Source organism: Ochotona curzoniae, unplaced genomic scaffold (genome assembly GCF_017591425.1).
Source record: "Ochotona curzoniae isolate NIBS_2020 unplaced genomic scaffold, NIBS_Ocur_1.0 contig_78, whole genome shotgun sequence".
Taxonomy (NCBI): domain Eukaryota; kingdom Metazoa; phylum Chordata; class Mammalia; order Lagomorpha; family Ochotonidae; genus Ochotona; species Ochotona curzoniae.
The window spans coordinates 3,526,893-3,553,061 of record NW_024466559.1 but is presented as its reverse complement, the minus strand read 5'-3'; the positions used below and the strand labels follow the sequence as shown (position 1 = coordinate 3,553,061).

The following is a 26,169-nucleotide window of genomic DNA, read 5'->3' as shown; positions in this document are numbered from 1 at the left end:
GGATCCTTCCTTGCTTCTTGGAATGTTTCTATAGGTTGCGTTGAGGGGATTAATTTGGGTTTCACCACGTGTGTTGTGGGAAGAAGGATACACTTCTGAGAAATTAGGGTTGCCGCTTTCTGCCATCTCTGCCGTCATTTCCGATCAGCATTTGGGTGGAAGCAAAGTGTGCGGGAGTCTGCGTGATAAAGCAGAGGGCACGCCTGGGAGCTGTCTGGGATTTCGGTCATGTGATATGGTTTTGCTGTATTGGCTGTTTCTGTTCTTTTCTGCAGGATCCAAACTACTGGATACAGGTGCACCGCTTGGAGCATGGAGACGGGGGGATCCTGGACCTGGACGACGTGCTCTGTGATGTCGCGGACGACAAGGACAGGGTGAGTGCTCCTCTCACAGGCTGTTCTGGTTGTGCTCCAGAGCTGCGCAGGGATGGGCTTTGGGATCCTTGGCTCTCTTGTTTTCCAAAGATCTTCCTGCCCAGTAACTTATCAGCCAACGGCTAAAGATTTTCTGAAACTGCGGCTTTTGCAAACTGGGCACACCCAAGAGGTCTGCCTGTCACCGACCGTTTGCTGTAGTCGAACAGCTTTCCTGATGCCTGGAGACCCCGACCCCCGCTGTGTTCTCTGTGCTTCCACAGAGGTAGTTGGGGTGAAGGGAATGGGGTGTCCGGGTTCTGATCCCAGCAACTGCTTGGGCCATGCACTGTGAGGAGCAAGGGGTGCAGGCCACCTGTCACCCAGGAACGTCATGTCCAGGCTGTGGTTTTGATGCTGTCTACATGCCTGCTGTAACTCCCAGAGCCATTGTATGACCTGCTCTGTGCCAGCCCCTCATGCCCCCGCTTCCAGACGGGGAAGGACTACCCACAGTGTTAAGAACTTGGGGCAGGATGTTTGCCTGGGCATGAAGGAGTCGGGGAAGAGTGTCTCCTAAAGGGAGCTGCACGAATGTCCAGGATTGCCTGTGCTTGGGAGAGTAACTTTTGGGCATGTGCGGTTAGGTCACCGCACGCTGAGGACCCTGATGGACAGGCTTGGGCCTGTTATGCCTCAGGAGGGCTGCCTTGTGAGGCTGGGGGATGGTGAGGCGGGTTGCCCTCTCGTTCTGCCGTCCACCCGGAGCCCGGTGAGTGCAGCTGTTAGGGCTTCTGTGCTGCTGGGGTCCTCACAAAGGCAGTGTTCCCACCTCACATCTGGCTGATCTCTGAGTTGCTTCCTTGCAATCCCCAGGTAACCAGACATGGTGCAGATTCAGGGTTGTGGGCCCCCAGCGCACCCCCAGGTTCCCACATCTGCCCAGGTGGAGCTCACCCTCAGTAGCTGCTGTGGGTCAGACACTGTGTCGCTGTGCTGCAAGTTCATTTTTCTTTTCCGGGTGGGGCCATGTCTCCTTTTTGGGCTTTGCTGGGAGCTTGGTGGACACTTTTCTGCCCTGCACATGGACCGTGCCGTAAGTGTGTGATTTGGCTGCAGGTTCCTTTTTGCACCTGTGTTCTGGGGTCATAGGTGCTAGTGCATCTGCCCGTCCATCACCATCTGAACCCGCTCTGTTCCGCTCCTTGGCTTTGGCTTTGGCTGGTTGGTATCTTTGCTCCATCCTCTTGAGTGAGCCTGGCACAGCTTGTTAGGATCGGAACAGGCCCCTGTGAACCTGAGGAAGGTGGCTCCCCCTGGTCACCCAGAGTTCATTCCTGCTTGAGGGTTTCATCTTTGTGCTTTGTTGGAGAACAGCGTGAAGAGCATCATCCGTGTGGGAGCTGCGTGTGCAGTGCTGTGGTGCTCTAGGGCTTTAGTCTGACACACTGCTGGACACAGAGTGCGCACGCTTTTCACCTGCTGTGAGCACTTTGTGGAGCTTTACACCTGGGCATTTGTAGCCTTGTGTGTCATGTGGGCAGCCTCCTGTGTAGCTGGGTGCTGTGTATGTGTGTGGTGGCCCCATGTGCAGCCCCCGTGCTCCTGCGAGGTGGCCTCCTGCGTAGCTGGGTGCTGTGTCCCTTGCTCCTGTGAGGTGGCCTCCTGCGTAGCTGGGTGTGTGTGTGTGTGTGTGTGTGATGGACCATGTCCAGCCCCCGTGCTCCTGCGAGGTGGCCTCCTGCGTAGCTGGGTGCTGTGTGTGTGTGAGTGTGAGTGATGGCCCTGTGTCCAGCCCCTGTGCTCCTGTGAGGTGACCTCCTGTGTAGCTGGGTACTGTGTCCCCGTGCTCCTGCGAGGTGGCCTCCTGCATAGCTGGGTGTGTGTGTGTGTGTGTGTGTGTGTGTGTGTGTGTGTGTGTGTGTGTGATGGACCATGTCCAGCCCCTGTGCTCCTGCGAGGTGGCCTCCTGTGTAGCTGGGTGTGTGTGTGTGTGTGTGAGTGTGAGTGATGGCCCTGTGTCCAGCCCCCGTGCTCCTGTGAGGTGGCCTCCTGTGTAGCTGGGTGCTGTGTGTGTGTGTGATGGCCCTGTGTCCAGCCCCCGTGCTCCTGCAAGGTGGCCTCCTGTGTAGCTGGGTGCTGTGTCCCCTTGCTCCTGCGAGGAGCATGTGCTGTCACTTCCCAGGCTTGTTCCTTCTCACCTGGACCTCTCAGAGCTTGCAGGCACAGCTGGTGAAGGAGAGGATGAGCCTTGCTTTGCAGCCCAGCAGGTGGCCTTTTGGGTGGCTGGCCCTGTGCATTGCTGCGGTTCTGAAAGTCAGGGAAGGGTGGTGTCTTTGGGTTGCTTGTCAGCACCTGAGGGCGGTGCATCCTTCTGTGAGCACAGTTTTCTGGGAAGCCACAGGCGGAAGGGAGGGGTCAGGCAAACTGTGTCTCGTCTAAAGTAGCCCCCTGTCACAGCTGCAGGATTCCATTTAAATTATTTATTTATCTGAAAGGTAGAGTTATAGTGAAAGCGACAGTTATCTTCCATCTGTTGAATCACTCCCCAAGTGGCCACCAGAGCCAGGGCTAGGCCAGACGGAAGCCAGAAGCTTCTGTTGGGTCTCCCATGTGGGTGCAGGGCCCAAACCCTTGTGCCACCTTCTGCTGCTTTCCCAGGCATGTTAGCGGGGAGTTGGATAGAAAGTGGAGCATCCAGGGCTTGAACCAGCACCTATATGGGATGCTGCATGAGGCTGGGTTATGTGCTATACCACAGCACAGGGCCTACAACAGTAGGATTTTAAATAAACATTTACATGTTATTGCACATACATGGTGACAGCACCACATTGTATCAAATGTTTGGTTGTATTTCTTGCATACATTAAGGAAAGAAAAAAATCCTGGGAGGTGAATTTTGAACACTGCTGACGAGTGAAATACTGTTGTGTTAGATCAATTCTACACATAGAAAAACACTGGTATACTCTTACTGCGGTCTGCGATGGCTGCTCAATTAGGGTTTCCTTGTTGGCAAATTAAAAGCATCTCCATCATTAACCATTCCCAATGAGCTGCCTGGATCTTTGACCACATTTTAACTTGCAGGAAAGGAAGAAAATAACATTGAGTGAGCCAGATTTGGGGCGCCTGATCGAGGGGTTGTCAGGTGTGCTCCGTTTTTGTCTCCCGTGGCTCTGAAATTCAATTCTAATTGCCTTGGAGTGTTTACAGCTATTTTCTGGCAGCCAGTCCCAGTGAGCATGTGTCACCTGTTAAAATTGCAGGTTTAAAAGAAAAAAAAAAATTCACAGCACTCCTACATAGTCCCAATTACTTTGGTAGCGGAGTCCTCCGTCTGCCCTGAACTCACCTGTTCTTGGCCGGAGTACTGTGTCTGGTGCACGCCCGCCGAATTCCCTGAGACTTGTTTCCTTAGGCTGTTTGTACTTAGGTGGGCAGGCTTCCTGAGGAGCTGTGTTTTCTGGGTGGATTTCCCAAGATGCCCACCTTTCCTTCAACACCAGAATGTACAGGACCTCACAGCTGCCTGTGCTGCGACAAACAAGAGGTGTGCGATGAAGGATGCTCACTGACGCTTGTTGTAATGTCAAACACACCGATTTGTCACTGAGGATATATATATTTTTAGGTTCCTTAGAGCTGGCAAGTTGTAGAGAGAAGATAAATGAGCTAGCGTGGCAGCATAGTTGGTTAAACAACTGCCTGTGATGTGGTCGTTGAATAGAGATTCCTCTTCCAACCCAGGCTGCTTCACTTCTGATCCAGTCCCCTGCTTGTGGCCTGGGAAGGCAGTGGAAGATGCCCAAAGTGCCTGGGCCCCTGTAGCCAGGGCGAGCCTGGGATGGCATTCCAAGTTCCTGGCTTCAGTCTGTCGGAGCTTGAGCCGTTGTAGTTGCCAGTGGGTGGGATGTTGATCTCACCCTCTCTTTCCTTCTCTCTGTTTCTGAATGAACATAAGGGATAGACCTTGATTACCTAACACTTATTCACCGGGTGGTGGGCACAGGTTTTAGGGCAGCCCCCGCAGGGGTGTGTGGGGTCTGATATTCTTGGAGAGGTGGGAGCAGTTTTTGGGAGTCCCCTGCACACGATTGGGTATGGCCCTCGTCTGTCTCAGTTTGAGCAGTGCGTGCCGCCGAGGTTACCCCTCACACAGGTCCTGGTGTCCTGAAGTCAAGCAGGCTACTGGGTTGCCAAGGGTGCTGCCTGGTGGCCTGGGTGATGTTTGCTCATGGGACACGGTGGTCCCAGAGATGGTGTGGTGGATGCAGTCCAAGGGCTGCCCCTTAGTGCATCACAAACACCCAATGCCTGTATCTCGTGAAGGACAACTCATTTTGTAGTTTATTTGCCTTTGTTTTAAAGTGCAGCTGTTTTCAGAGATGGTGACAGTTTAGCTCTTTCTTAAAAAATGTATTTGAAAGAGCTGTAATACAAACACATTGCCTACCTTCATATTTTTAAAAAAATTTTATTTATTTTTATTGGAAAGTCAGGTATGCAGAGAGGAGGAGAAACAGAAAGATCTGATTCACTCCCCAAGTGGCTGCAAGGCAGGAGTTGAGCCAATCCAAAGCCAGGAGCCAGGAGCTTTCTCCAGGTGCCCCATGTATGTACAGGGTCCCAAGGCTTTGGGCCGTCCTTGACTGTTTTCCCTGGCCACAAGCAAGGAGCTGGATGGGAAGTGGAGCCGCCAGGACAAGAACTGGCACCCCTATAGGATCCCAGTGCATTCAAGGCAAGGATTTTAGCCTCCTAGGCTACCATGCCAAGCCCCCACCTTTGTATTTTGTACTTTCTTTTTTCTTTTTAGTTTAAGGATTTATTTTGTATATCTTAAAAACACAGAGAAAGAGTTAGAATCTTCCATCTGCTGATTCACTCTCCCAATGGCTGAAAGCCCCAGAGCCTGGTAAGGCTAAAGTCGGGAGCTTCCTCAGGGTCTCCTGTGGAGGTGCAGTGGGCCAAGCACTTGTGTTGTCTTTTGTCAGTGGCGGGGAAGCCGGAAGGGAGTCTAGAGGGTCAGCCTTCCCGGGGACTGAGACGTGGCTAGTCTGGGCTTCCTGTGAGCCATCACCCTGCATTCACTACTGTGGCTGCACCCCTCCTCCATTCCTTGAGCCTGGGCTGCACATTAACCTTCCTATGGTTGTCCCCTCTGTCAGTGGGGCAGTGGGACTGGGTGTGTCCAAGCAGCAGGTGCTGCAGCCTGGGTGTGCTGCTATGTCCAGGGCCCGGGGTCGGGGAGGGGGGGTTCTTGTGCATCTGGGAGCCAGGAGGGAGGTGTGGGCTGTTAAGAACCATACTGAGGGATCTGAGCTGCAGTCCTAAATACAGCAAGAAGCCAATGAGCTGTCAGATGGGCGGGTTTTCCATGGCTTTGAGGGAAAATGCCTCAGTGCTGGAGAAAAGAATGAGAAGACTGCCATCTGGAGGAGAGAGGATGGCACGACAGGGCTGGCTGTGGACACAGACGTGCTGAAGTGTTCTTTGCAGTTAGGATTTGCTAAGCTTCAGGCTGGTGGCGACTCTGGGATGGCGTGTTTCGGAAGCATGTGGAAGGGATGCAGCAGGTTCGTGTGCTGGGATGCAGAGGCCCCTGGAAGGAGATGCAGGTGCACGTTCCAAGTCTGTTTGGTTAGCAGCTGATTGTGACAGGCATCCAGGACGCCCCCTAGAGATGTCACAGAGGGCATGGGGCAAGGCTGCCTGGACTCCCAGGCAGTAAGAGGCTTGGATGGGCATATTTGCAGCCTGTAAGAGACGATATTCCAACGCAGGAACAGCCTCTCCAGGTGGCGAGGGCGTGCTTGCAAGTAACACTTGGCTCTCTCATAGCCTTTGATTGCCTCATCTCTCATTTGCTGGAAGAAGCCTTTGCTGTTCAAAGCCTTCACCATATCCTGCTCAGGGCAGCTCCTGTTTGCAAGGTCAACTTCCGCTGCTTCTGGCAAGGAATGAGTCGCAGAGACTTCTTTGAACTGGAGCGTGTACTTGCACCTGCACTCCCTGTTTTACTGGCCTAGGTCATTCTAATTTCATATCCCGAGGGACTTGTGCTGTCCACAGAGGGTTACACATTTGGCTGAGTCCTGTCTCCCATTTCCCAAGTGTTCTTAACGTGGCCCTTCCCGGGCAGGGCCTGGGCAGCACAGAAGTTCCAGGTTACGAAAGACAGGAGTTTGGGAGGGTGTCTCCATGTCGCCAAGAAGGAGGTACTTCAGACGTGTCCCCGTTTCTCCACTTTGTGATCCTGGTAGGTCTGTTAAGTCTGGGGGGATTTTAGCTTCCTGTCTTCCCTTGCTTTCCTGACTGTCCCGCAGACTGCCGAGCTGCTGGAAACGCATCCAGCACTGTCCTCAGCCCTCGTGCCACTCCAGTTCATGGTGCGAGTGGCGCATTTTCAGGGCTGAGACGCACCTGTCCCATGGCCAAGTGCCTGGGTTCAAATCCCGACACGCCTGTTCCCAGGGGCGGTTTCCCGCTAACATGCACTTGGTGTCTTCAGCCTGGCTGAAGGTCTGGCTGCTGTAGGCTTTCTGGGGGTGGTCAGCGGGGAGAACAATGCTCTCTTCCCTCCCTCCCCCCACTCCTCATCTCCCCTTTTCCTTGCCTCTGTCCTTTTCTCTCTCCCTTCTGCCCTCCCTCTCTGCTTTTTAAATAATAATAAAAAAAATTCTGTGATTCTGTATTGTCTCAGTGATGTTTTGTCCAAATCAGAGCAGCTTAACAGAGTAGAGATCTGCTTTAAGACGTGAAGGCTGTGTCTGCGGAAAACTGCAGAGGTGAGGGCGTGGGTGGTTGATGCCCCTGAGGTGGCATGCTGAGTCATTCGCCCACTCCCCTTTGTGGTGCAGCCAGGGCCGGAGGTGCTGCTTGAAGGGAGAGGGGTTGGCAGGGGCTGTGACCTGGCCTTGGTGCTTGGGCACTTTAGCAGGGAGTGCTCCTGCTTGCTTGTTGACTCCTGAGGTGTTGTACCCGGTTTTTTTTTTCCCCCCAAATCCAGTTTGTGTAATTGAGCTGTGCCAAGCATTTCTGACTTCCTGCCCCAAATGACTTAATTGCCGTGAGCTCTGATGGAAGTTAAAATAATGACCGCATTTGCCCTCGCCCAGAGGCGAGTTAAGTGGTTCAGTCCGGGCCGTCCTGGCACTGCCTTTTCATCTTGAAGGCAAGGTGTGGTTTCTGGAGGGTGGACAGTGCTTGATGGGAGCTCTCCTGGGGTCGTGCTCTCCTGTAACATAGACGCCATTGCTCTCAGAAGTGCTGGTTATGCTGTCCCCAGCGGAACATAGACCCCACTCCGAGGGGAGGAAGGGCAATCACAATGGGTTGTGGGTAAATTAGAGGCTACGGTTTGCTCCCTGCAAGGAGAAGTTGTGTATAAGATACACAGTGGTGGAGGAGTTAAGATGCTCCCGTGTGGCCCTGCTGTGCTGGGATTCAGAGTTTCAGGCCATGCATCCCTAGTGCAACTTCCACTCACACACATCCTGGCAGGCAGCAAGCCATGGTGCAAACCCTCAGGCTGCAAGCTTTGGCCTGGACCTGAGTGGACCTGGGGGGAGTGAAGCCGCCAAGAGGAGCTTGCCCGTTTCTTTGCCTCCGCATTAACAACCCCCAGTGGGTGAGTTGCATCGGATTCTGCTGTTGCTTGGTTAGAGCGAATTGGTGCTCAGCTGGTGGTAAATTTGTTGTTTATCTTTTTTGGGTTGTGAATTAACTGCGCAGTGATTGATGTTAATTTGTGCTTTAAAAGTCTTCTCTTTTGCACTTGATTATAAGCATGAGTGAGGAAGACGATAAATGCATAAATAATCATGTTAGTGGTAAAAGACAGTTTTTTTCCCCCACCATTAATTACAGCCAGTATGTAACAGGGAGGGAGAGAGGGGCCCATGTTAGCCAGGCTGGGCCAATGGCGCAGATCCAGTAGATCGAGGTGAACATTCGCAGGGAACTGGAATTGGAAGCTGAGATGCGACATTCTGCACTTTCCTGGGTGTGTTAACTGTGAGGCCCTTACTCCCCACCTTTATATTATTGTTAACGTTTTAGGTTGAACACCGAGGATGTGGGCTTTCCTGCAGTCCTCCTTGAAACAATGACTTAGAGGCAACCCTGTATGTTTCCCTCTGCATTGAAGATCTGTGTCTCCTGTCTGATTGGTTCACTCCCCAGATGTCTGCAGCCTCTGGGCCTGGGCCAGTCTGAACCCAAGAACCTAAGATTCCGTCTGGGGCTCCCAGGCACATGGCCGAATGCAAGGATCTGCCCCTATGTCCTGCAGCCTTGCCAGGCGTATCAGCAGGAGCGTGGGTTGGGATTGGAGCGCCATCCCGTGTGGTGTGCAGGTGTCGTAAACAGTGACTCGACTCGCCGTTTGCCACAGCGTCTAGGAGATCGTGACGTGGTTTGAGCCAGGTGTGTCCGTTCTGACCCGTGGGCCCCGTCATTGTCGGTTGCACTGGTTGGAGCTGTGTTGAGTGTTGCCAAGTGTCCGTGTGGTAAGTGAGGAATTTCATAGTGGGGCGTAGTTTGCTTTTTTTCTCCCTTCCCCACGTCAGCCCACCACCCCCCCGAAGGAACAGTCTGTCTACATCCTTTGCAGTGTGTCTGCGTGGGAAATCAGTAGGTTGCTTCTCTTCTCTTCCTGAGGGACTCGTGGCATTGTTAGGGTGGAGTGCCTAGCTTCCCTAGGATGTGTCAGTTTCAACAGAAACCATCCCAGTGTTCCTGGCTTTCCCTGCCGCTGTCGGCTGCGGTGGCCGAGGCGTCCCTTCTGCCTGCAGGGACACTCTGAGCTGGGCTTCTGTGGTTTGGCTGGCTGTGTGGAGCTTGTTAAACTGGGTCACACTGGAAGGAGTCTCTGTGTGCCACCACAGGCATGTCCCTGATTCCTTCATCATCTCTTGTATGGTTTCTTCTTAAGATTATTGTTTTTTTAATTGGAAAGGTAGCTTCACAGAGAGAAGGAGGAACACAAGGAGGAAGATCTTACATCCACTGGTATACTCCCCAAATGGCAGTAACGACCGAGCTGAACTGATCCGAAGCCAGGAAGCAGGAGCTTCATCTGGGTCTCCCCTGTGAATGCAGGGTCCCAAGGTTTTGGGCTGTCCTGTGTTGCTTTCCCAGGCCACAGGCAGGGAGCTGGATGGGAAGCGGAGCAGCTGGGACACGAACTGGTGCCCCTATGGGATGCTGCTGCTTGTAGGTGTGGGATTAGCCAGCCCCATGTGAATGCGCAAAGCCTGTTGAACACATGCATCTCCTGGCTCATGGTAAATGAGGGACCCGGCAGCTCTCGTGCTGCCTGCCATTGGTGAGGCTGTGGCGAAAGTGCCAGGTCTCCCCAGCTCCCTCGAGTTGCTGCAAGTGCTATGAAATGTGTCCCCAGCAACAGTCTCCGTTGTCACTCAGAGTTGAGAATGGGATTCTTCTTGGACACGCTGTGCCACTTCAACCAAAAACACTGCTTTGCTCAGCCACCTGGAAGCTGGAGCAGAAGCTTTGACCCAGGCATTGTGACATGGAGGGTGTCTGACATGGTGTCTGACATGGTGCCATGTATTGTTCTGTTCTCTCGGAACCAGGGTGTGTGGCCGAGGGTCCCAGGGTTGCTATGCGTGTATGGATATTCTTGCTGTGAAAGTTGAGCTCCTGAGTTGACACTGTGGCCCAGTGGTTAAGATACCAGGCAAATTTCTCACGTTTGGGGCCGATGCAATGGCTTAACTGGCTGATACTCCACCTTCAAGTACGGGCACCCTGTATGAACACCAGTTCGTGTCCTGGCTGCTCCACTTCTCATCCAGGTCCCTGCTTGTAGCCTGGGAAAACAGGGAAGGTCTTTGGGCCCTGCACACGTGAGGGAGACTGGCAAGAAGCTCCTGGTTGCTGGCTTGGGATGAGCTCTGCTTGGTAGTTTGGTCCATTTAGGGAGTGAATTAGCAGATAGAAGATCTTTCCCTCTGTCTCTTCTCTCTGTAAGGCCTACCTTTCCAATAAAAACAAAAAGAAAGTTGATTCTCATGATGGCCGGCTCCTCCCGGAGGAACCCCTTGGGCCTGTTCTCTGCCACCTTGCCACCCCTCTGGAGTGGCCAACGAGCTGCCTCTAGTCGCTCCTGCCTGATGCTGGCGTTTTTTTTGGAAGGGTGGGGATTTTGTTCCGAGCAATGCTGGGGTCTTCCTCCCGTGGCGCTCAGTGAGCTGGGCCCATTGTTAGCTGTTCCCAACCCCCCCAACACCACCCCCTGTCGCTGGTCCTTAGAATCGGGTCAGCCCTGCCAAGGTCTTAATGAATGTGCTTGCATTGTGGCATGGAACCATGAGCATCTATAATTACATCTTGAGTCGCGGTGTTTAAAATGGGCACTGGCAGTGGATTTATCAGCTGGCTCGTGTAGGAATTGGGGTCAGTGCTTTGGGAACCTAAGGATCTTGTTGGAATGAGATGGGCTGCGAAGGGGTTGTCTGGGAGGTGAAGAACAAAATGCAAACCAGGAGAGGCTCGAGCCACCGGGATTATCTGGCAGCGAGCTGATGAGCATTTTGGGGGTATTATTAGTTAGGGAGGGAATTTGTTACAAAGTATATATTTTTAACCTCCCTCCCCCGCCCGCCCCCCCCCCCCATCAGATTTGTGCACTGCAAGAGCCGCTTTCCCCAATATCTGTCTTCGAGCTCACACCGAACACAGTGAAACAAAGCTTTGGGTTTAGACTTATCCCTCCTGCCGGAACCCTTAACCTGGGTTTGCTCCCAGCAGCCGGGGTGCCGTGCCCCTTGTTGTACGGCGGGCCCGCTTGCTCCCCCTAGTGTCCACTTTGCAAATTGCCGGTCCTGCTTGGCCGGGTTCTTTGTTTCCTCGCAGGGCAGGAGGCGATGCTGTCCGCCAGCCCCTGCTTGGACCATTGGAAGAACTGCAGGCCAGGAACGTTCCCTGTGAGGCATGCACTCGGTGAGCTAGACCCGTGAGAATGCTGTGAGTGCTCGGTGGGCTAGCACTGTGAGAAGGCTGAGGCATGCGGCCCGCAGTCTCATGTGCAGTGCTTCCTTCAGCTCTGGCTGCGCCTCTGAGCAGTGCCGTGGGCCGAGTCTCATGCTGCGTGTGCCCTGACCGAGGGACTGCAGAGTCAGCACGTTAGGCATGCCCCATCCCTGGGTGCCAGGAGGGGCATGGTCATTCCCCAAACAGGTGTGAACTGCAAATACGGCTGGCCTGCTGTGTCCCTGGGTCCCCTGTTTGCTGGAAGACAACATGAACAGGCGTGCGTTTCTGTGCCCACCATCACTCCCTGAACATGATGGTGTAACCACTGCTGGCACAGCCTTAGGTGCAGTAATGTCGAGCAGGTGGATGGGATGGCAATGGGGTACCTAGAGTTTGGGGTACCTGGAACGCCCTCTGTGCATACAAGGGGACGGCTGTGTTAACTGTGCCGATGGCAGCGGTTGGTGAAATCCTTTCTACTCTGCTTCTAGAATAGGAGAGATGTGCAAGGTCACTTTCTTAATTCAACATACATTTGTGGTTTTTTTTAAACAGTATTTTATTTATTCATTTACTTACAGTTATAAGTTTTATTTTCATTCTCTTTTTTTATATAATCTTACATAGTTGATTATAGTACAAAAGGTCAAGGGCTACAGGAAAGTGGGTAATACCATTGCTTCCACACTAATATAATTTTTTCCCCTGTATCTGAGGTCAGGGGAGAAACAAAGGGAGAAGCCCCACCCAGCCCCCCACCCATCCCAGGTTCCTGATGTGAGGCACGCTCCGAGGGTCCTGCTCAAGCAGTTTTGATAGCTCAACAGGTCTGAATTGCTGCCAATCTCGCATTCCAAGCTCAATGAAATCTGTTCAAAACCCACTGGCTAACAGTCTCTTCATGGTTGGGGTTCTGAGATCAGCAGTTCAGTTGGAGGGATCTCCAAAGAAACTTCATCTGAGGTGATCCCAGACCTGATTCTTGTGTAAGTTTGCCAGTACAGGGTCTGGCACAGTCTGTCACCCCAATAAGCTTATGTGCATGCTGGTCGTTGCAATTGCTGGGTCAGTTCTGTTTCCAGCCCTGTCTTCCACGTGAACCAACGGGTGTTGTAGTTCAGCCTGATCCTACCCACTTCATACTCGGCCCTCTTGCAAACCAGGGGAGCTGTAGCCTAGTCGGAGCGACTCCCCATAACCCCCACCAGGCCTGCCCCCAACCCTGGTTCCCATGCTTGCCAGTATGCACCGCAGGCTTGTTCAGTCTGTCCCACATCCCATTTAGCTCTGGTACTTGTCAATGGGCATTGAAGCCTAGTTCAACCCAACCAACCTACTATCCAGCCCACACACATGCTGGTGGGTGCCATTCTGTCTAGCCACCCCTACCCCTGTCTTGGTTTTCATGCTCTCCAGGGGAGTGGTAACTCTCAAGGGAGGTGCCCACTATCTCCCTACTAGACCACTCTCACTCCCGAATTATGCACTCTCCAGGTGGTTCTGGAGTTTAACTTGACAGATTTAGCCCCCAGTGCCAGCCTCTGCCAGCTGATGCTGTGGCAAATTCCAACGAACCCTCACCCACTCTTAAGTTTTGTTTGTACCATTGGGATAAATCAGCCCAGCCTGGCTTTTCCCTGATCTGGCTCACATGAGGCCCACAGGTGTTGTTGCCCTGACTGGTCTGGTCTGCCCCCATCCCAACTCATGCTCTCCAGTGGGAGTGGGTGTCCAGTAGGGGAGCCCACATTCTCCCAGCTAGCTTTGTCTCCTCCCCCCGGTTCTCATGTGTGCTGGTTGGGCACTGCAGCCACATCTGGTACGGCTTGCCTCACCTTGGCATTCCTAGGCTTTCTCCAGGCCCGAGAGATCTCTTCCCTCAGGGTAAGTACACCATGAGGGAAACTTGGGAACTGGATTAAGGCCCTGGCTCTGCCTGCCGGTAGCATCTTGGTAAGGGTGGGACTGAGACCCGGTGGTTTGGAGGGGAGAGTCCGTAAGGTCTGTTTGGGCCAGACTGATTCACCAGCCTACGTGGGAATCCTGAGATGGGCTGTTGCTATAGAGCATCACTGACTGCCACACACCAGTCCACATGAAGGTTATGGATCGGGACCTGTCTGGCAGGGCTAGGTACCAGTACCTGACTGAGTGGTGGAACAGTGGACGGGTCATACTTGGCGGGTCAAGACACTAATTGGCACACGAGAGAACCAGGTCCGGGGGTAGATTCTGCAGGGGAAGAGTGGGCCCAACCCTGTGGAAATATAAGTCCTACTGGCTAGCTTGTAAGCTGGAGTGGTGCTTGGCTGAGCTAGGTGTGACCATGGGACCTGCCATCACATACATTTGTTAATTTGAAAGAGTCTGAGACTTCCGTCTGCTGGTTCACTCGCACAGGTGGCCACTGTGATGGCCAGGGCTGGGCCTGGCCAGTGCCAGGAACCAGGAGCGTCTTTGTGGTCCCTGTGTGGGGGACAAGGGCTCTTGTGGTTGCTGGTTTGAGTCCCCCTGGCTGCTCCATCGGAGTGTCTCATGTGCATGACAGGGACCCAAGTGTTCAAGTCATCATGGACCGCCACCCTGGGGGGTGGGGTAACAGGAAGCTGGGAATTGAAAGCAGAGCTGGGATTGGAGCCCAGGAATGCTGATATGGGGTGGTTACATCCCAAGGAGTGACTTCAGCACTGTGGCTCTCCCATGCTGTGTGTGGGTACTGCGGCAGCACAAGTAACTGCATCACTTCTGCAGGTAGGGGAGGTCCAGGCAGCGCCGGCGGCGGGGGGCTTGGGAACCCAAGGTGTGCACAGTCCTGAGTTGGGCAGCACCCTTTCCCGAGCCTGGGGTCACCTCCTGTGCGGTTTCCGGCCGCTGTGGCGAGGGGTGGGGAGGGCGGCTGTCCTCCATTTTTCTGTTTCTTTGCTGCACCTGCAGGCAGCTGGTGCCTCTGCCAGAGCTGTGTTTGTCTAGGGCCCTGGACCCACTGTGGTGTGCTGTGCACTCCTGGTGTGTAGGGGGAGCGGACCCTCAAGGGTGCTGCCGCGGTGCCCTCCATCTCGATCCGTGAGACAGCTTCCGGCCGTGGGGCCTCTGGCCATTTGCCATGGCAGCCCTGTTTCTGAGATGATGATGTGGGGGAATGTGGAGTCTGTCACCCCTAGCCTTGTTGGCGGTTCTCACCATATGAGGTGGTGAAGGGCATTGCCTTCCAATTGTGCGTTACTTCTTGACCGATTGTTCCACTGTGCCAGGGGCTGGTGGTGGCATGGTGAAGGCTTACAGGACACAAAGGTCCTCACTGCCTCTCATCACCAAGACATAAGGCCAGGGTTGTTGCACATTGGGTCAAGGTGGCTGCTGTGATGTCAGCATCCTAGATTGGAGCGCCTGTTTGTGTCCCAGCTTGCGCTCCACTTCTGGCAATGAAGAGCCTGGTGATTGGATCAGTCCTTGGCGATCTTGATGCCCACGAGAGAGGCCTGGGTGGAGATCCTGCCTCCCGGCTTCCATCTGGCCGAGACCTGGCTCTTGTGCTCTTGTGGGAGTGAACCTGGTCCGTAGGAGAGCCATCTGTGTCCTGAGGGCCTTGATTGAAATGACGGTCATACTATATGCGGAGTTTGTTGCTGAGAGTTCTTGATATCGCATTATAGTTTTTTCCTACGTGTCTTCGCTAGGAATGGCTTTCCAGATAGGCCGAGTTCATCTTCCGCAGGCTCCCTGGGGTCCCCGCCCAGGTCTGGTTGGCCGACTTTGCTGTGCATGTGGTACTACGTTGCCTTGTGTTTCTCCATCCCTAGACTCCTCCCAGCATCCCCAACAGGCAAAGACGAGCAGACTCCTTCCAGCAGCTCCTGGCGTCGTGTTTGAGACGAGCTCTGTGGATATGAAAGAGACTATAAAACATTCATGACCGTGTTTGGAGTCTCTTTGAAGCTGACTTGACATTGCTGTGTATGGCAGTGCCCGCGGTTCAGCCTAGCTCCACGGCTCCCATATGCATCCGAGATGCTCTGCAGCATTACGCGGATCATGTGGGCGCCACATGGCCACAGGAGCAAGAAGAAAGCCTTTCTATTTATAAACACACAGGCTTCTCCCTCGGCTGCGGCTTGCACTTGGTGCTTTCTGTCTGGGCTTGCATGTGCTTCTTGCAGTGTCTTTGTGGGACATGGAGGAATCCAGCGGCAGCGAGGGTCCCCCTGTACCCCTTTCCTGCTCGTGGGCAGCATCCTTTGAGCTTTGGGCATGGTACACTGAGCTTCAGGCTGCCGCTTTTCCAGCCACGTGAAGCCAGGCTTCCACGTGTGTTTGTGTTTCCTTGGCTGAAAGCTTTGCAAAAAGCCCCGCCTCAGTACTTGGTTGCAATTGGCCTTGGCGCTGTGCAGATGGCTCGGCAGGTGGAAAGCAGGTCGGGTTGTGTGTGTGCCTAGGTTTTAGCCAGAAAGAACAAGGAGACTGGTTGGAGCTGGTGTTGTGGTAAGCCACTGCCTGCAGAGCTGACAACCTGCATGGGTACTGGTTCAAGTCCCGGCAGTTCCACTTGCAATCTAGCTCCTTGCTAATAGTGCCTGGGAAAGCAGAATAGGGTGGTCCAAGTCCTTGGGCTTCTGCCTTCCCATGGGAGACCCTGATGAGACTCCTGGCTCCTGAATTTGGCCTGGGCCAGCTCTGGCTGTTGGCAACCATTTGGGGAGTAAACCAGTGGATGGAAGGCCATCCTCTCTGTAACTCTGCCTTTCAGATAAGTAAAGATAAACCTTAAAAGAAAAAATAAAATAGAAGCTCAGAGAGATTGATTTACCGTCAGCTGGTCATTCCCCAAGTAGCCACAGCACCTAAGGGTGGGCCAGGCTAAGTCTGACACTCAGCTGCCTGCCAAGGTGCTCAGGGCAAGAAGCTGGAATCAGGTGCAACCAGGACTGGGGCCCAGCTGTGCCGTAGGGGGTGCCCCCAGTTGTGGGTTTGCGGCGCATTGATGCCTGCTCCCGGTTTCTCCGTGCTGGGGTTTGATCTGTTCCTGTGGGTGAGAGAAAGGTAGTCTTCTTCATTGTTGTATGTCCCTCTCGCACCTCCAAACCATGCAGCTGTTTGTAGGAAGCCATGTGCAGCGGTGTGCAGCCCTGCCTGTGCACCCACGGACCCTTCCAAGGCAGGCTGTGCGTTGCATCGGTGTCAGCCCTTGCCTGTTGGATGGGTGCCAGGTGCTAGGTGCCAGCACCTAGTTGACTGGCAAGCTAGGGTCCCTGCCTGTGTCCCTGAGGCTCAGTCTGGAGGGTGTGAGCCTGGTGGTGTGGCCCACCAGGCTGCTAGTAAGAGAGGACTTTGCTGCTCCAATGAGCGCCTCCCTGCCTCTCTCCATCCTCCCTCCCTCCTCCATCCCTCCTCCCTCCATCCTTTCCCCTCCCTCCCTTCTCTTCCTCCTTCCCTCCCCTTCCCTCCCTCCCACCCTCTTTCTTCTCCTCTCACCTTCTTCTTGGTGAAGGGCCCCCACAGCAGGTGCCAGGGAAGATGAATTCATACAACTCTTGGTCGGAAGGACCACAGATCCTTTCATATGCCCGGGAGAAAGCTGGGCGGCATTGTAAGGGAGTGTGGGGATGTGGAGGGCAGGGTGTCAGTGCGTGGAGGAGCTTCTGGTCCTGGCAGCTCCCATCCGCTCTGCGCGTTGTGCGAGCCCCTCGAGCAGGGCGTCTCTCCCTGCTCCCCGTGGGCTCTGATCTCAGCTCAGCTGGAAGCTGGGCGCTGTGCAGCTCTCTGAGGAGTGCGGAGGGATATTAACGACCCTTTCCAAATGAGCGATAACGCTTTATAGCCATGCTATCATTTTAACATATTAAAAAGACGTCAGCACGCACAAGGACGCCCTGGAGGATAAGGGACTTAGGAGTGGGATTTGAAATGCAGCTGAGAAATTATTTGGACAGCAGAGAAAGCTGGAGGGTGAAGCCTCAGGAATAAAATGCGTTATCGTCTGGCCGTTTCACCCGGGAGGAGGCCGGTGTTTGCCGTACCTGGCTTAATTATGGCTGCAAAGTGTGCTGAGCTGGCGTAGCCACTTATCTGTACCAAAGTGAAAACGCAAAGGAAGGCGTCTCGATGAGTGCTATTTAGGGGCAGGCATATTCATTTTCCTCTTTGTAAGCATATAGATATCAGCCACACGCCTGCTGCTTTCATGAAAAGAAGTATTTGGCCATTGTGACAAAGTCACTTTTTTTTGGTCCTTTTGGGGATATATATTTATTTGAGACTTACTTGGGGAGCTCTCCTCTGTCCTTGTCCCTTGAGCTGATAGAGGCCCAGGTTGGCCTTGAACTTGTGCTGCCCTAAGTGGCTCCACTCACACGTGCAAGAGACGTGACTGGGTGGTGGGGTGTGTGTGGCTGTGATTGATTGATTCGAAAGGCAGAGCGGAAGGGAGAGGGGCATGAGACAGGAGGGCATTTCCATCTGCTGGTCCACTGCCCGCAGAGCTGTAAGGCTGGGGCTGAGCCGGCGGAATCCAGGTGGCAGGAATTCCATCCTGGTCTCCCCTGTGGGTGGCAGGAGGCCTAGGACCTCCCGGGGTGTGCTTGGGTGGGAAGCGGGGTCCAGGAGTGGAGGAGCTGGGTCTTGAACCAGGCACCCTGATAGGACTTGAGGGCCTCACAAGCCGCACCAGAATCCCGCGCCACCCCTCCCCCCCGGCCCGGCCCCACTTGCCCCCGACCGGCAGCTGGCGGTCATCTCTGGAGTGATTTCATCCTTGTACTCGTCTTGTAATTTTTTTTTTTCTGCGAGAAGTGGAGCTGTGCTTTTATTGGAGGGAGGGAATGTTCGTGCAAGTTGGCCTGGAATAGATTTTGTAGCTGGTGTGAGGTTTTGTGACAGCAGGATGGGGTGGGAGGCTGAGATGGACAGCAGGGGGACGGACAGGTGCCTCTTCTGTCGCCCAGCTCTCCACCCTAGGCAGTCAGCGTGTGAGCCTTGGGATGGCCAGCAGAGGGCACTGCTAGCCCGTGGTCCAGAGCCCATGCTGGGCGCCTCCTGGGCCTGTCTTGGTGCTTCCCGCAGGGAGACCACTCAGGTTTCATTTGGAAGTGCGCCTGGAGGTTGCCATGGCATCGTGGTAGAATCGTCTCAGAGGACTCGCCCGTGGCCTGCTGGCTGCATGATTGAGCCACTGGGTGAGGCAGGGTGACTCTGTGCCCTAACTCCCCTGTTGTTCCTTGGGTTGAATTTTTCCTTTAAATTTTGGAAATCATACTAGAATTGTTTTTGATTTATTTATTTTGATGGGATCTTAACGGGTCACAGAAAGCAAGTCCAGAGCACTTGTGATGGTGGTCTTCATGACTTCTGCTGACTGTGGAGTTTTCTGAGCTTGCCAGTCTTTCTTGGCCTGTCCTGGGTGTTGGGATGTGATTGTTTTGGGAATGGGGGAGGCATAGGCCCCTCTGAGTACAGGCCCTCTGCCCCACGGTGCCCAGCAGCTCCCTGTGGCTCGGACTGTGGCGGGGGCAGGAGTAGCCTGGGGGCTTGCCCTCAGCCTTGCCAGTTAGGTGTGTTTCCTAGCTACACACCTGGGATGCTTATAAAAGTCCACTGAGTATTTATTTGAATGAAATGCCAGAAAGAGAGACTGGCGCCCCTCCTTCCCACCCCCACTCTGCCCCAAAATGCTTCTGCCTGCTGATTATCTTCCCAAATGCTCACTGTGCAGCTGGGACTGACCATGCCTCACAACCAGGACCCAGGAATTCCATCTGGTCTCCCACACCTGGCCATCACCTGCTGCCTCCCAGGGCAGGAGGCTGCAGTTGGAGGTGAGCTGAGACACGAGCACAGGCCCCTGATGTGGGCTGCAGGCGTCCCACCGGGGAGTGGTGTCCCAGCTCAGCTGCTGCTGGCCTGTCCCTGCTCCTTGCCACTTTGGCCCCTTGGGTCCCGATCCTTTAGAAGCTCGGTTCCGGCAGCCACCACCAGAGGGCACTGTGCTCCACGCGCGCCTGTGGCTGTGCGTTTAGAGGGCCAGGTGCAGGGCGCACCTCGGAGAACAAAGCACATGATGGCTGCCCGTGGATTCCCCAAGGGAAGGCAGCCTGGTGGACCCAAACTCAGGGTCTGGGGGCGCCCTTCGAACCCTGGGCCTTGGAGGAGGCAAGACTCTGGCATCTCTCAATGTAAAAGTTTCAGACACAGGTGAAGTAGGAGAGTCATCCAGGGTCAGGCTTGGGCGCCAGTTCCACCTGCTTTCCCGAAAGAGTAGGGAACACAAGCAGATAAAGGCATGCAGGAGGCCTTATTTGTTCTGTAAGGAACTGTGCTGATAGTACGGGTTTCGTGGGCCATTTCCCTGGGCAGGTCCTAGCTCGGGGTGATGACACAGTGAGGGTTCTTTTAGTATCCGTGTGGTAGCTTAGGCCCTGGACAATAGTTTTGGCTGTTAAGTTCCTTTCCACCTACTCTTAAGATTTTTATTAATTGCTTAGAGCGAGATCTCCCGTGCCCTGGTTCACTCTCCAGATGGCCACGTTGGCCAGCACCGGGTCAGTCTGCAGCCAGGGGTCTGGAGCTTCGTCTGGGTCTCCTGAATGGCTGCACGTGCTTGGGCCATTCTCTGCTGCTTTTCCCAGGCGCCTTCTCAGAAAGCTGGTTTGGAAGTGGAGCGGCAGGGACGTGAACCAGTGCTCCTCTGGGATGCTGGGAACCCAGGCGGCTGCTTTACCTTCTCTGCCACAGTGCCCACGACCAAGTTCCCATCTTGGGGATTTCATGCCTCACCTTCAGCTCTGTGACTGCAAATGTGGGGTTTCCATTACGGACCTCCACGTCCGCAATGTCACCTCCTTGCCATTAACAAAGGTTGTTTGGAAAGCAGAGAGGGGCGGAGGGCGGAGGAGACCGACAGGGCTGCTGTTGCCATCTGCAGGTTCACTCTCCAGCTAGCTCCCCACGGTGACTAGCGCTGAGACAGCCCGGAGCCAGGAGCCTGGGCCTTTGTCTTGGTTCCCTCTGTCGGGCTGAGCAGGGACTCAGGTGTTACAGCTGTTGTCGCTGCTGCTTGGATGTGTGAACCGAAAGCTGGAATTGGAAACAGTTGGAATTTGAACCAGCAGCCCCTCTGGGGTGCGTGCGGGTGTCCCACAAGACCCTTCTTGGGGCAGCTTTCTTTAGGGCACCTGCCATCTGGAAAGCAGCCAGCGGAGGGGCCGTGGGCTTTCTTACCTGCTGTGGCCCAGAGTTCTCAGTTCCTTGTGTTTATATCCTGGTTACATAGAACAAGTCCCACGCGCCCCTTGCCTGCCTGCTCTGTTCACCGTTTTTGCTGTTCCTGTAGAGATGGGAATATCTTCTTACTACACTGTAAAGAGTTGCACAGGCTTCCAAGGAGAAGGGTTGGAAGTCCATAGAGCAGAGAGTCCGTGAGAATTCCCTGGACCCCAAGCCCCCACTGCCCTGGAGGGAGCCCAGGCTGATCTCTCTTCCAGTGGCCGCCTGCTTTTCCATGAGCGTTGCGAAGCCACCCACACAGCAAATGGTTTCCCGCTGCCCGGACTGTTGTGCCAGGAGATCTTGGATAGGCTTTGGCTCCCGCAATTACAGATTGGCTTCATCTGTTAGCAGCTCCTAGTAATTAGGGGTGTCCTTTCTCACAGCTCCCCTCCACCCTCTTTCTTCCCCACAAGCTGCTTTAGGGGTGTACTCCTCAGGTTGTCCTTGTTCCATGTCCTGTGTGGGGGGCATCTTCCACTACTCCAAGCCTCTTGTCGCTGCCCGTCGCCGGAGTGGATTGCCAAGTACCATTCTCATAAAAAGGGTATAGACTGGGACCTACATGATAGCTCAGCTGGCTCGTCTTCCACCCTGCAATGCCGGCATTCCATTTGGGTGCTGGTTCGTGTCCCACTTAACTCCACTTCTCTTCCCGTTTTCTGCTTGTCACCTGGGAAGGCAGCGAAGGCTGGCCTAAGTATTTGGGACCCTGTGCCCATGTGGGAAACCTGGAAGAAGCTCCTGGCTCCTGGCTCCTGGCTTTCGGATCAGCTCAGCTCTGGCCATAGTGACCATCTGGGGAGCGAACCGCTGAATGGGACATCTTTCTCCTTCTCTCTGAAAAATCTGTCTTTCTAATAAAAATAAGATCTATGTATTTAAATACAAAGGTCGTAGGTCAGCAGACCCAGGCAGGAACCTGGTGGGGTTAGGAGCAAGGCACACAGGAGCCCCTCTTTTGCTCAGAATCTCAGAGCCTGCACCCGTGAGTCAGGGTGGGTCATCCCCCCTACTCTTTGGTGATCCAGTGACTTCACAAGCCACTGCACAGGAAGTGCAGGGCCCTTAGTGCGTTAGGACAATCCCGCCTCGGAGCTGTCATTGATTCCTCGTGTTGGAGGGGATGCGAGTCCCAGCAATGCTTTTATGAAATTATAGGTTGCTAGGTTTACGTTCCCGAGCTGTGTGCTGCCAACAATTTGTATTTATGGGTAATCAGGATAATTAGCTTTTGACGGCATATGATTCTCATTCTCAAAATACCCAGTTTCCAGCCAGCCGATTTCCTCATTTCTCTCCTTAAAGCAGCGTTTCCCGATTGCGTGCAGCCTGGCGTGGCGACATGGGCAGGGTGAATTCTTAGGGATCCCCTTTGAATTTGGGGCGTGTCTTCTGCCACCACCTCACCACCAGAGTGAATACTCTTTGCTCTTTGTCAGCTCAGTGCAACTGTTCTGCCATCCATCCCCGCCCCAAGCTTGTGGGGGTCCCTCGCTTAGCAGGGGTGGAGCCGGGTTCAGGGAAGGGAGGTCTCGGTCAGGTGTGGCAGGAGGGACCGGGAAGCAGAGGAGAGGATGTCTGGCAGGAGCCTGCTGGCAAGGGTTTCCTGGCATACTAGGTCTGGCGGCATTCTTAGGGTGGCCTCTCTCGTGCTTAATGACACGGGTTGAGGGTCACGCGCCAGCCCCGGGTGTGTGAGTCCAGGGTGTAGGATTTCTGTTCTCTGGGATGTAGATGCGGCAGGCCTCATCTACCTGGGCGGGCAGCGGGTGTGGGAAAGTAGGGTCGGGTCCTTCACAGAACCCATGGAAATAAAACAAAGGCCTTCAAAGCACTGGGGGCCACGGGCGTCCAGGGGGTGCCTGCCCTTGTTATACCCTGTTGGGTGAACTTTCCTAGCCTTCTGACCTCTCCAGGCTGTGGAGATTTTACTTTTGTGCTAAAGTGAGAGGAGAAAGTGTTGGGTTAACAGGTGAAACACAGAAGGGAAGCCCATTGGGTAATTTTGTGAGTGTGGGCATCTTGGCGCCACTTCTGCTCATTCTGATTGCTTGTTGGCGTGGACTGTTGGAAAGTATGACAGACACAAAAGTCACTGCAGATGTGTTTGCTCCTCTTTTAGGAAAAGTGTGGAATGGGCGTGCAGGTCTGCCTGGGCTTGTCATGGCGGTTGCTCATGGTTAACTGTGATGAACTGTGGCTGCTTATGCTTGGCTGTGATTGGTTCTGGTTGGCTCTGCTTAATTGTGATTGGCTGTGTTTAGCTCTGGTTGGCGGTGATTGGCTGTGGTTGCTCATGGTTGGCCACAGTCAGCTAGGGTTGATTGTGGTGGGCTATAGTTAACCAGAGTTGGCTGTGGTTGGCTGTGGTTGGCCACAAGTTGTGGTGGTTGGTCAGATTTGGTCATGGTTGACCTTGGCTGTTTTGAGTCAGGAGCCTGCACGTGAAGAGGTGCCCGTGTTTGCAGGGTCCAGGCTGTGATTTATGTCTCTGAAGTCAGAGAAAGGCCCTGGAATCTGCTTCTCCCATTTGGGTGCTTGGACAGCAAGTGCTTCTGCTGAGAGTGGTCAGAGCCATTGGGAAGGGAGCCCAGACCACGTGTGTCTTTCCTGTGGCTGCTCCCTGCCACATCGGCCTTGTTAAATGGCCATGATAAGCAAAGTTTGAGCCCTGCCAAGTCTCGCCGAACGCTGACCCTGACCACAACAGGTGCTCATATAACAGCTTGAGTAACTGCAGGTTTCCCATTGGACTTCCCTGAGTGGGTCAGCAGAGCCACTGCTCCCTGGCGCCTAGCTCCTGGACACCGGCCTGCCTCCATGGTGGTCGCTGTCTGGGCTCCGTGTCTCTGCAGGGAAAGGTAATGTGTGTGGAGATCCCACCTGCTGCTTACTGCCCCCTCCCGGCACGGCGGGCGTGGGGGTGGGCTCTGCTCGCGTGGCACACTGCCACCCGCAGGGCCAGGAGCTTGAGTTTATCCTCCTACCGTTCTGTAGGTTGCACACAGGGTCAAGGTGCTGGCAGTGTCTCGGGAGGTCTGTCCTGTGTCCCTTCCAGCCTCAGGTTCCCTAGCTGCTTCCTGCCTTTGAGCTGTCAGCCCTCCACCTGCGCAAGATGCTCCCATGTGACCTGCTAATGTGTTCTCTCTCTGCTCCCAGTTGAGACATTGTCCCTAGAAAGGACTACATTCTCACAAGGTTGGGGGTAGGGGTCAGCGCTGACGAGGCAGCCCTTCTGTTGAACCTGGAGAGCTTGGGACAGGGTCTCACGGTGTTGACTACACAGTCATCTGCTTGTCTTTTCAGATATGGTTAGGAAGAAGGGCTGGGGGCGGGGAAGTGTGGCTTGCTTGGCTGCCAAGTAGCTGCTGACACCAGCCAGTTTGGTCCCATTTGTTCCACTTCTGATCCAGTTTCCTGCTAATGTGCCTGGGAGTACAGTGGAAGGTACCCGAAGCATCCATGCAGGAGACAAAAAATGGAGGCCCTGGCTCTAGTCTTTTTCAGGTCTTGCTGTGGTGGCTGCTTGGGAGCAAACCAGCAGATGGAAAAATCTCTCTCTCCCCTCCCTTTCTGTGATTCTGTCTTTTATAAAAAGATTTATTTACTTGTTAGTTAATTTATTTATTTGAAAGGCCTGGTTACTGGAGGAGAAGGACGGGGGTGGAGAGAGAGATCCTCCATCTGCTGGTTCACTGCCCAGATAGCTATCAAAGTCAGAACTGAGCCTGTCCAAAACTGGAATCAAGAGCTTTATTCTGGTCTCCTATGAGGGTGTCGGGCCCAAGGACTTGACCCATCCTCCCAGCTTCCCCAGGTCATAAACAGGGAGCTGGATCGAAAGTGGAGCACCCAGGACTCAAGCCAGCATCCATATGGGGTGCTGGTGCCATCGTACCAGCATGAGATGTATGTTCTTAGAGGTGGAAAACCACCCCCAAGGCCGAGAAGGGACCAGCGTCCCGGGAAGGAGCACCCAGACAGCCTGCCTGCATCATGCTGCTGATGGGGCAGCCGCGGTCTGTACGGCTGATCCTGGGTCAGACGTCGGGCGACTGGCCGCTGCCACCCTAAGTGTTAGTGACATGGCCTCGGGAAAGCATCAGCTTGCACTTCCCACCCCAGGAGCCCCGTGTCTGCTCCCATATGCCACTGTTGTGTGTCCTTGTCACTGCTCTCCAACATGGATTTTTGCTGCTTCATCCCTTTGCCAGCTCTGCCTTCAGGACTCTGGCGTGAGACATCGTTGGCATTTTCCAGGCATGGCACCCTGTGAGCCCTCAGCAGCTCTCAGCCGTGCTGGGTGGAGGAGAAGGTCAATGGATGAGGGAGGAGCAAGGAGTGAGTGCTGCATTTGTCAGGGAGAAAAACTGCCAGAGGCAGCAATTATGGTGCAGTTATGGTGCAGTGGATTAAGCTACTGTTGGTGGCACTGGAATCCTGGACCATGAGTTGTTCCAATCCTGGACCCAGTTGCTCCACTTCTGAGCCTGCTCCCTGCTCATGCACATTGCAAAGCAGTGGAATATTGCCCGGGTACTTGGGACCCTGCACCTATGAGGGAGACCCAGATGAAGCACCAGGTTTCAGCTCAACTCATCCATGGCTGCTCTCGAAATGGCTTTTTTCAGTAGAGTGAGAAAGGATTCCGTGCTTTGTAGAAGGTGCTGGAAACAGCTGGGTGAGGTTCACCCCAGGAGCACACCCTGCCACGATTCTCTGGTGTCTAATTGTGTTGGCTGTCTTGGTTTACTAGCAAAGCCCAGTAGACCTCTCTCAAAAGTTCCGATGTGGAATTGTTTCCAGAAATTTCAAGGAGTGGCGGTTCATTTCCCATCAGATACATCTGTTTATTTCAAGTCTCTTTGTTAGTTCCTGGTATCTTTTGAGTGTTTGGGTTTTAGTTTCAAACCAGTCTCAACCTGCAGATCCAAAATTAGTATTTACATAACACTGCTGCTCGGGTCATGCCTGGGAAAGGTGGATCTGTTCAGATACGGTGTTGCTGTTGGCTTTCTGTTCTTGGAACATCTTTCCAGCAGCTGCGCCCATTCTTTGTGCCTTGTTGCTGTGGTTCTGTGAGTTCTTGTTTGTTGTCCCCTAAGGGGTGTGGCCGGAAGTCACCTTGCCTGGGCGTTGGTGGAAGTGCTGGGCTGGCAGGTGAAGGTGGCCATGGCCACTTTGCGAAGCTCTTGGCTCCTCTAGTTTGGAGGCCTTGCGTGAAGAGCAGCCATGATCGTGCGGACCAAAGATGTGGGTGTGTTAGTGGGCAAGTTTCTGCAACTCAGAAGGACGTGCGTGAGCGCCTGAGTGGCCTGGTTTGCGGCTCACGTGCACGCACACCTGATTATCATTTGAACATTCATTTACTTACTTGATGGAGATAGACATCTTCCATCTACTTCCATCCCCCAGATGGCTGTGATGGCTTGGCCAGTAGAAACCAGGAGCTTCTTCTGGGTCTCCCATGCAGCTGCAGTATTCCGAGCGCTTGGGTCATCTGCTGTTTTCACAGTTCATTTGCGGGGAGCTAGATGGGAGGTGGAGC

General features: G+C 54.1%; 1 protein-coding gene across 17 annotated transcripts in view; it reads left to right on the top strand.

Annotated features, from left to right (window-relative positions):
* Positions 1–26,169, top strand: part of PARD3 (par-3 family cell polarity regulator) — a 465,250-nt gene that overhangs the window by 70,326 nt on the left and 368,755 nt on the right. For all 17 annotated transcript variants that reach the window (XM_040992587.1, XM_040992588.1, XM_040992586.1 and 14 more), the window contains exon 2: positions 276–377. In XM_040992587.1, coding sequence (XP_040848521.1) covers positions 276–377 — 102 coding nt within the window. The remainder of the gene's footprint in view (positions 1–275; positions 378–26,169) is intronic.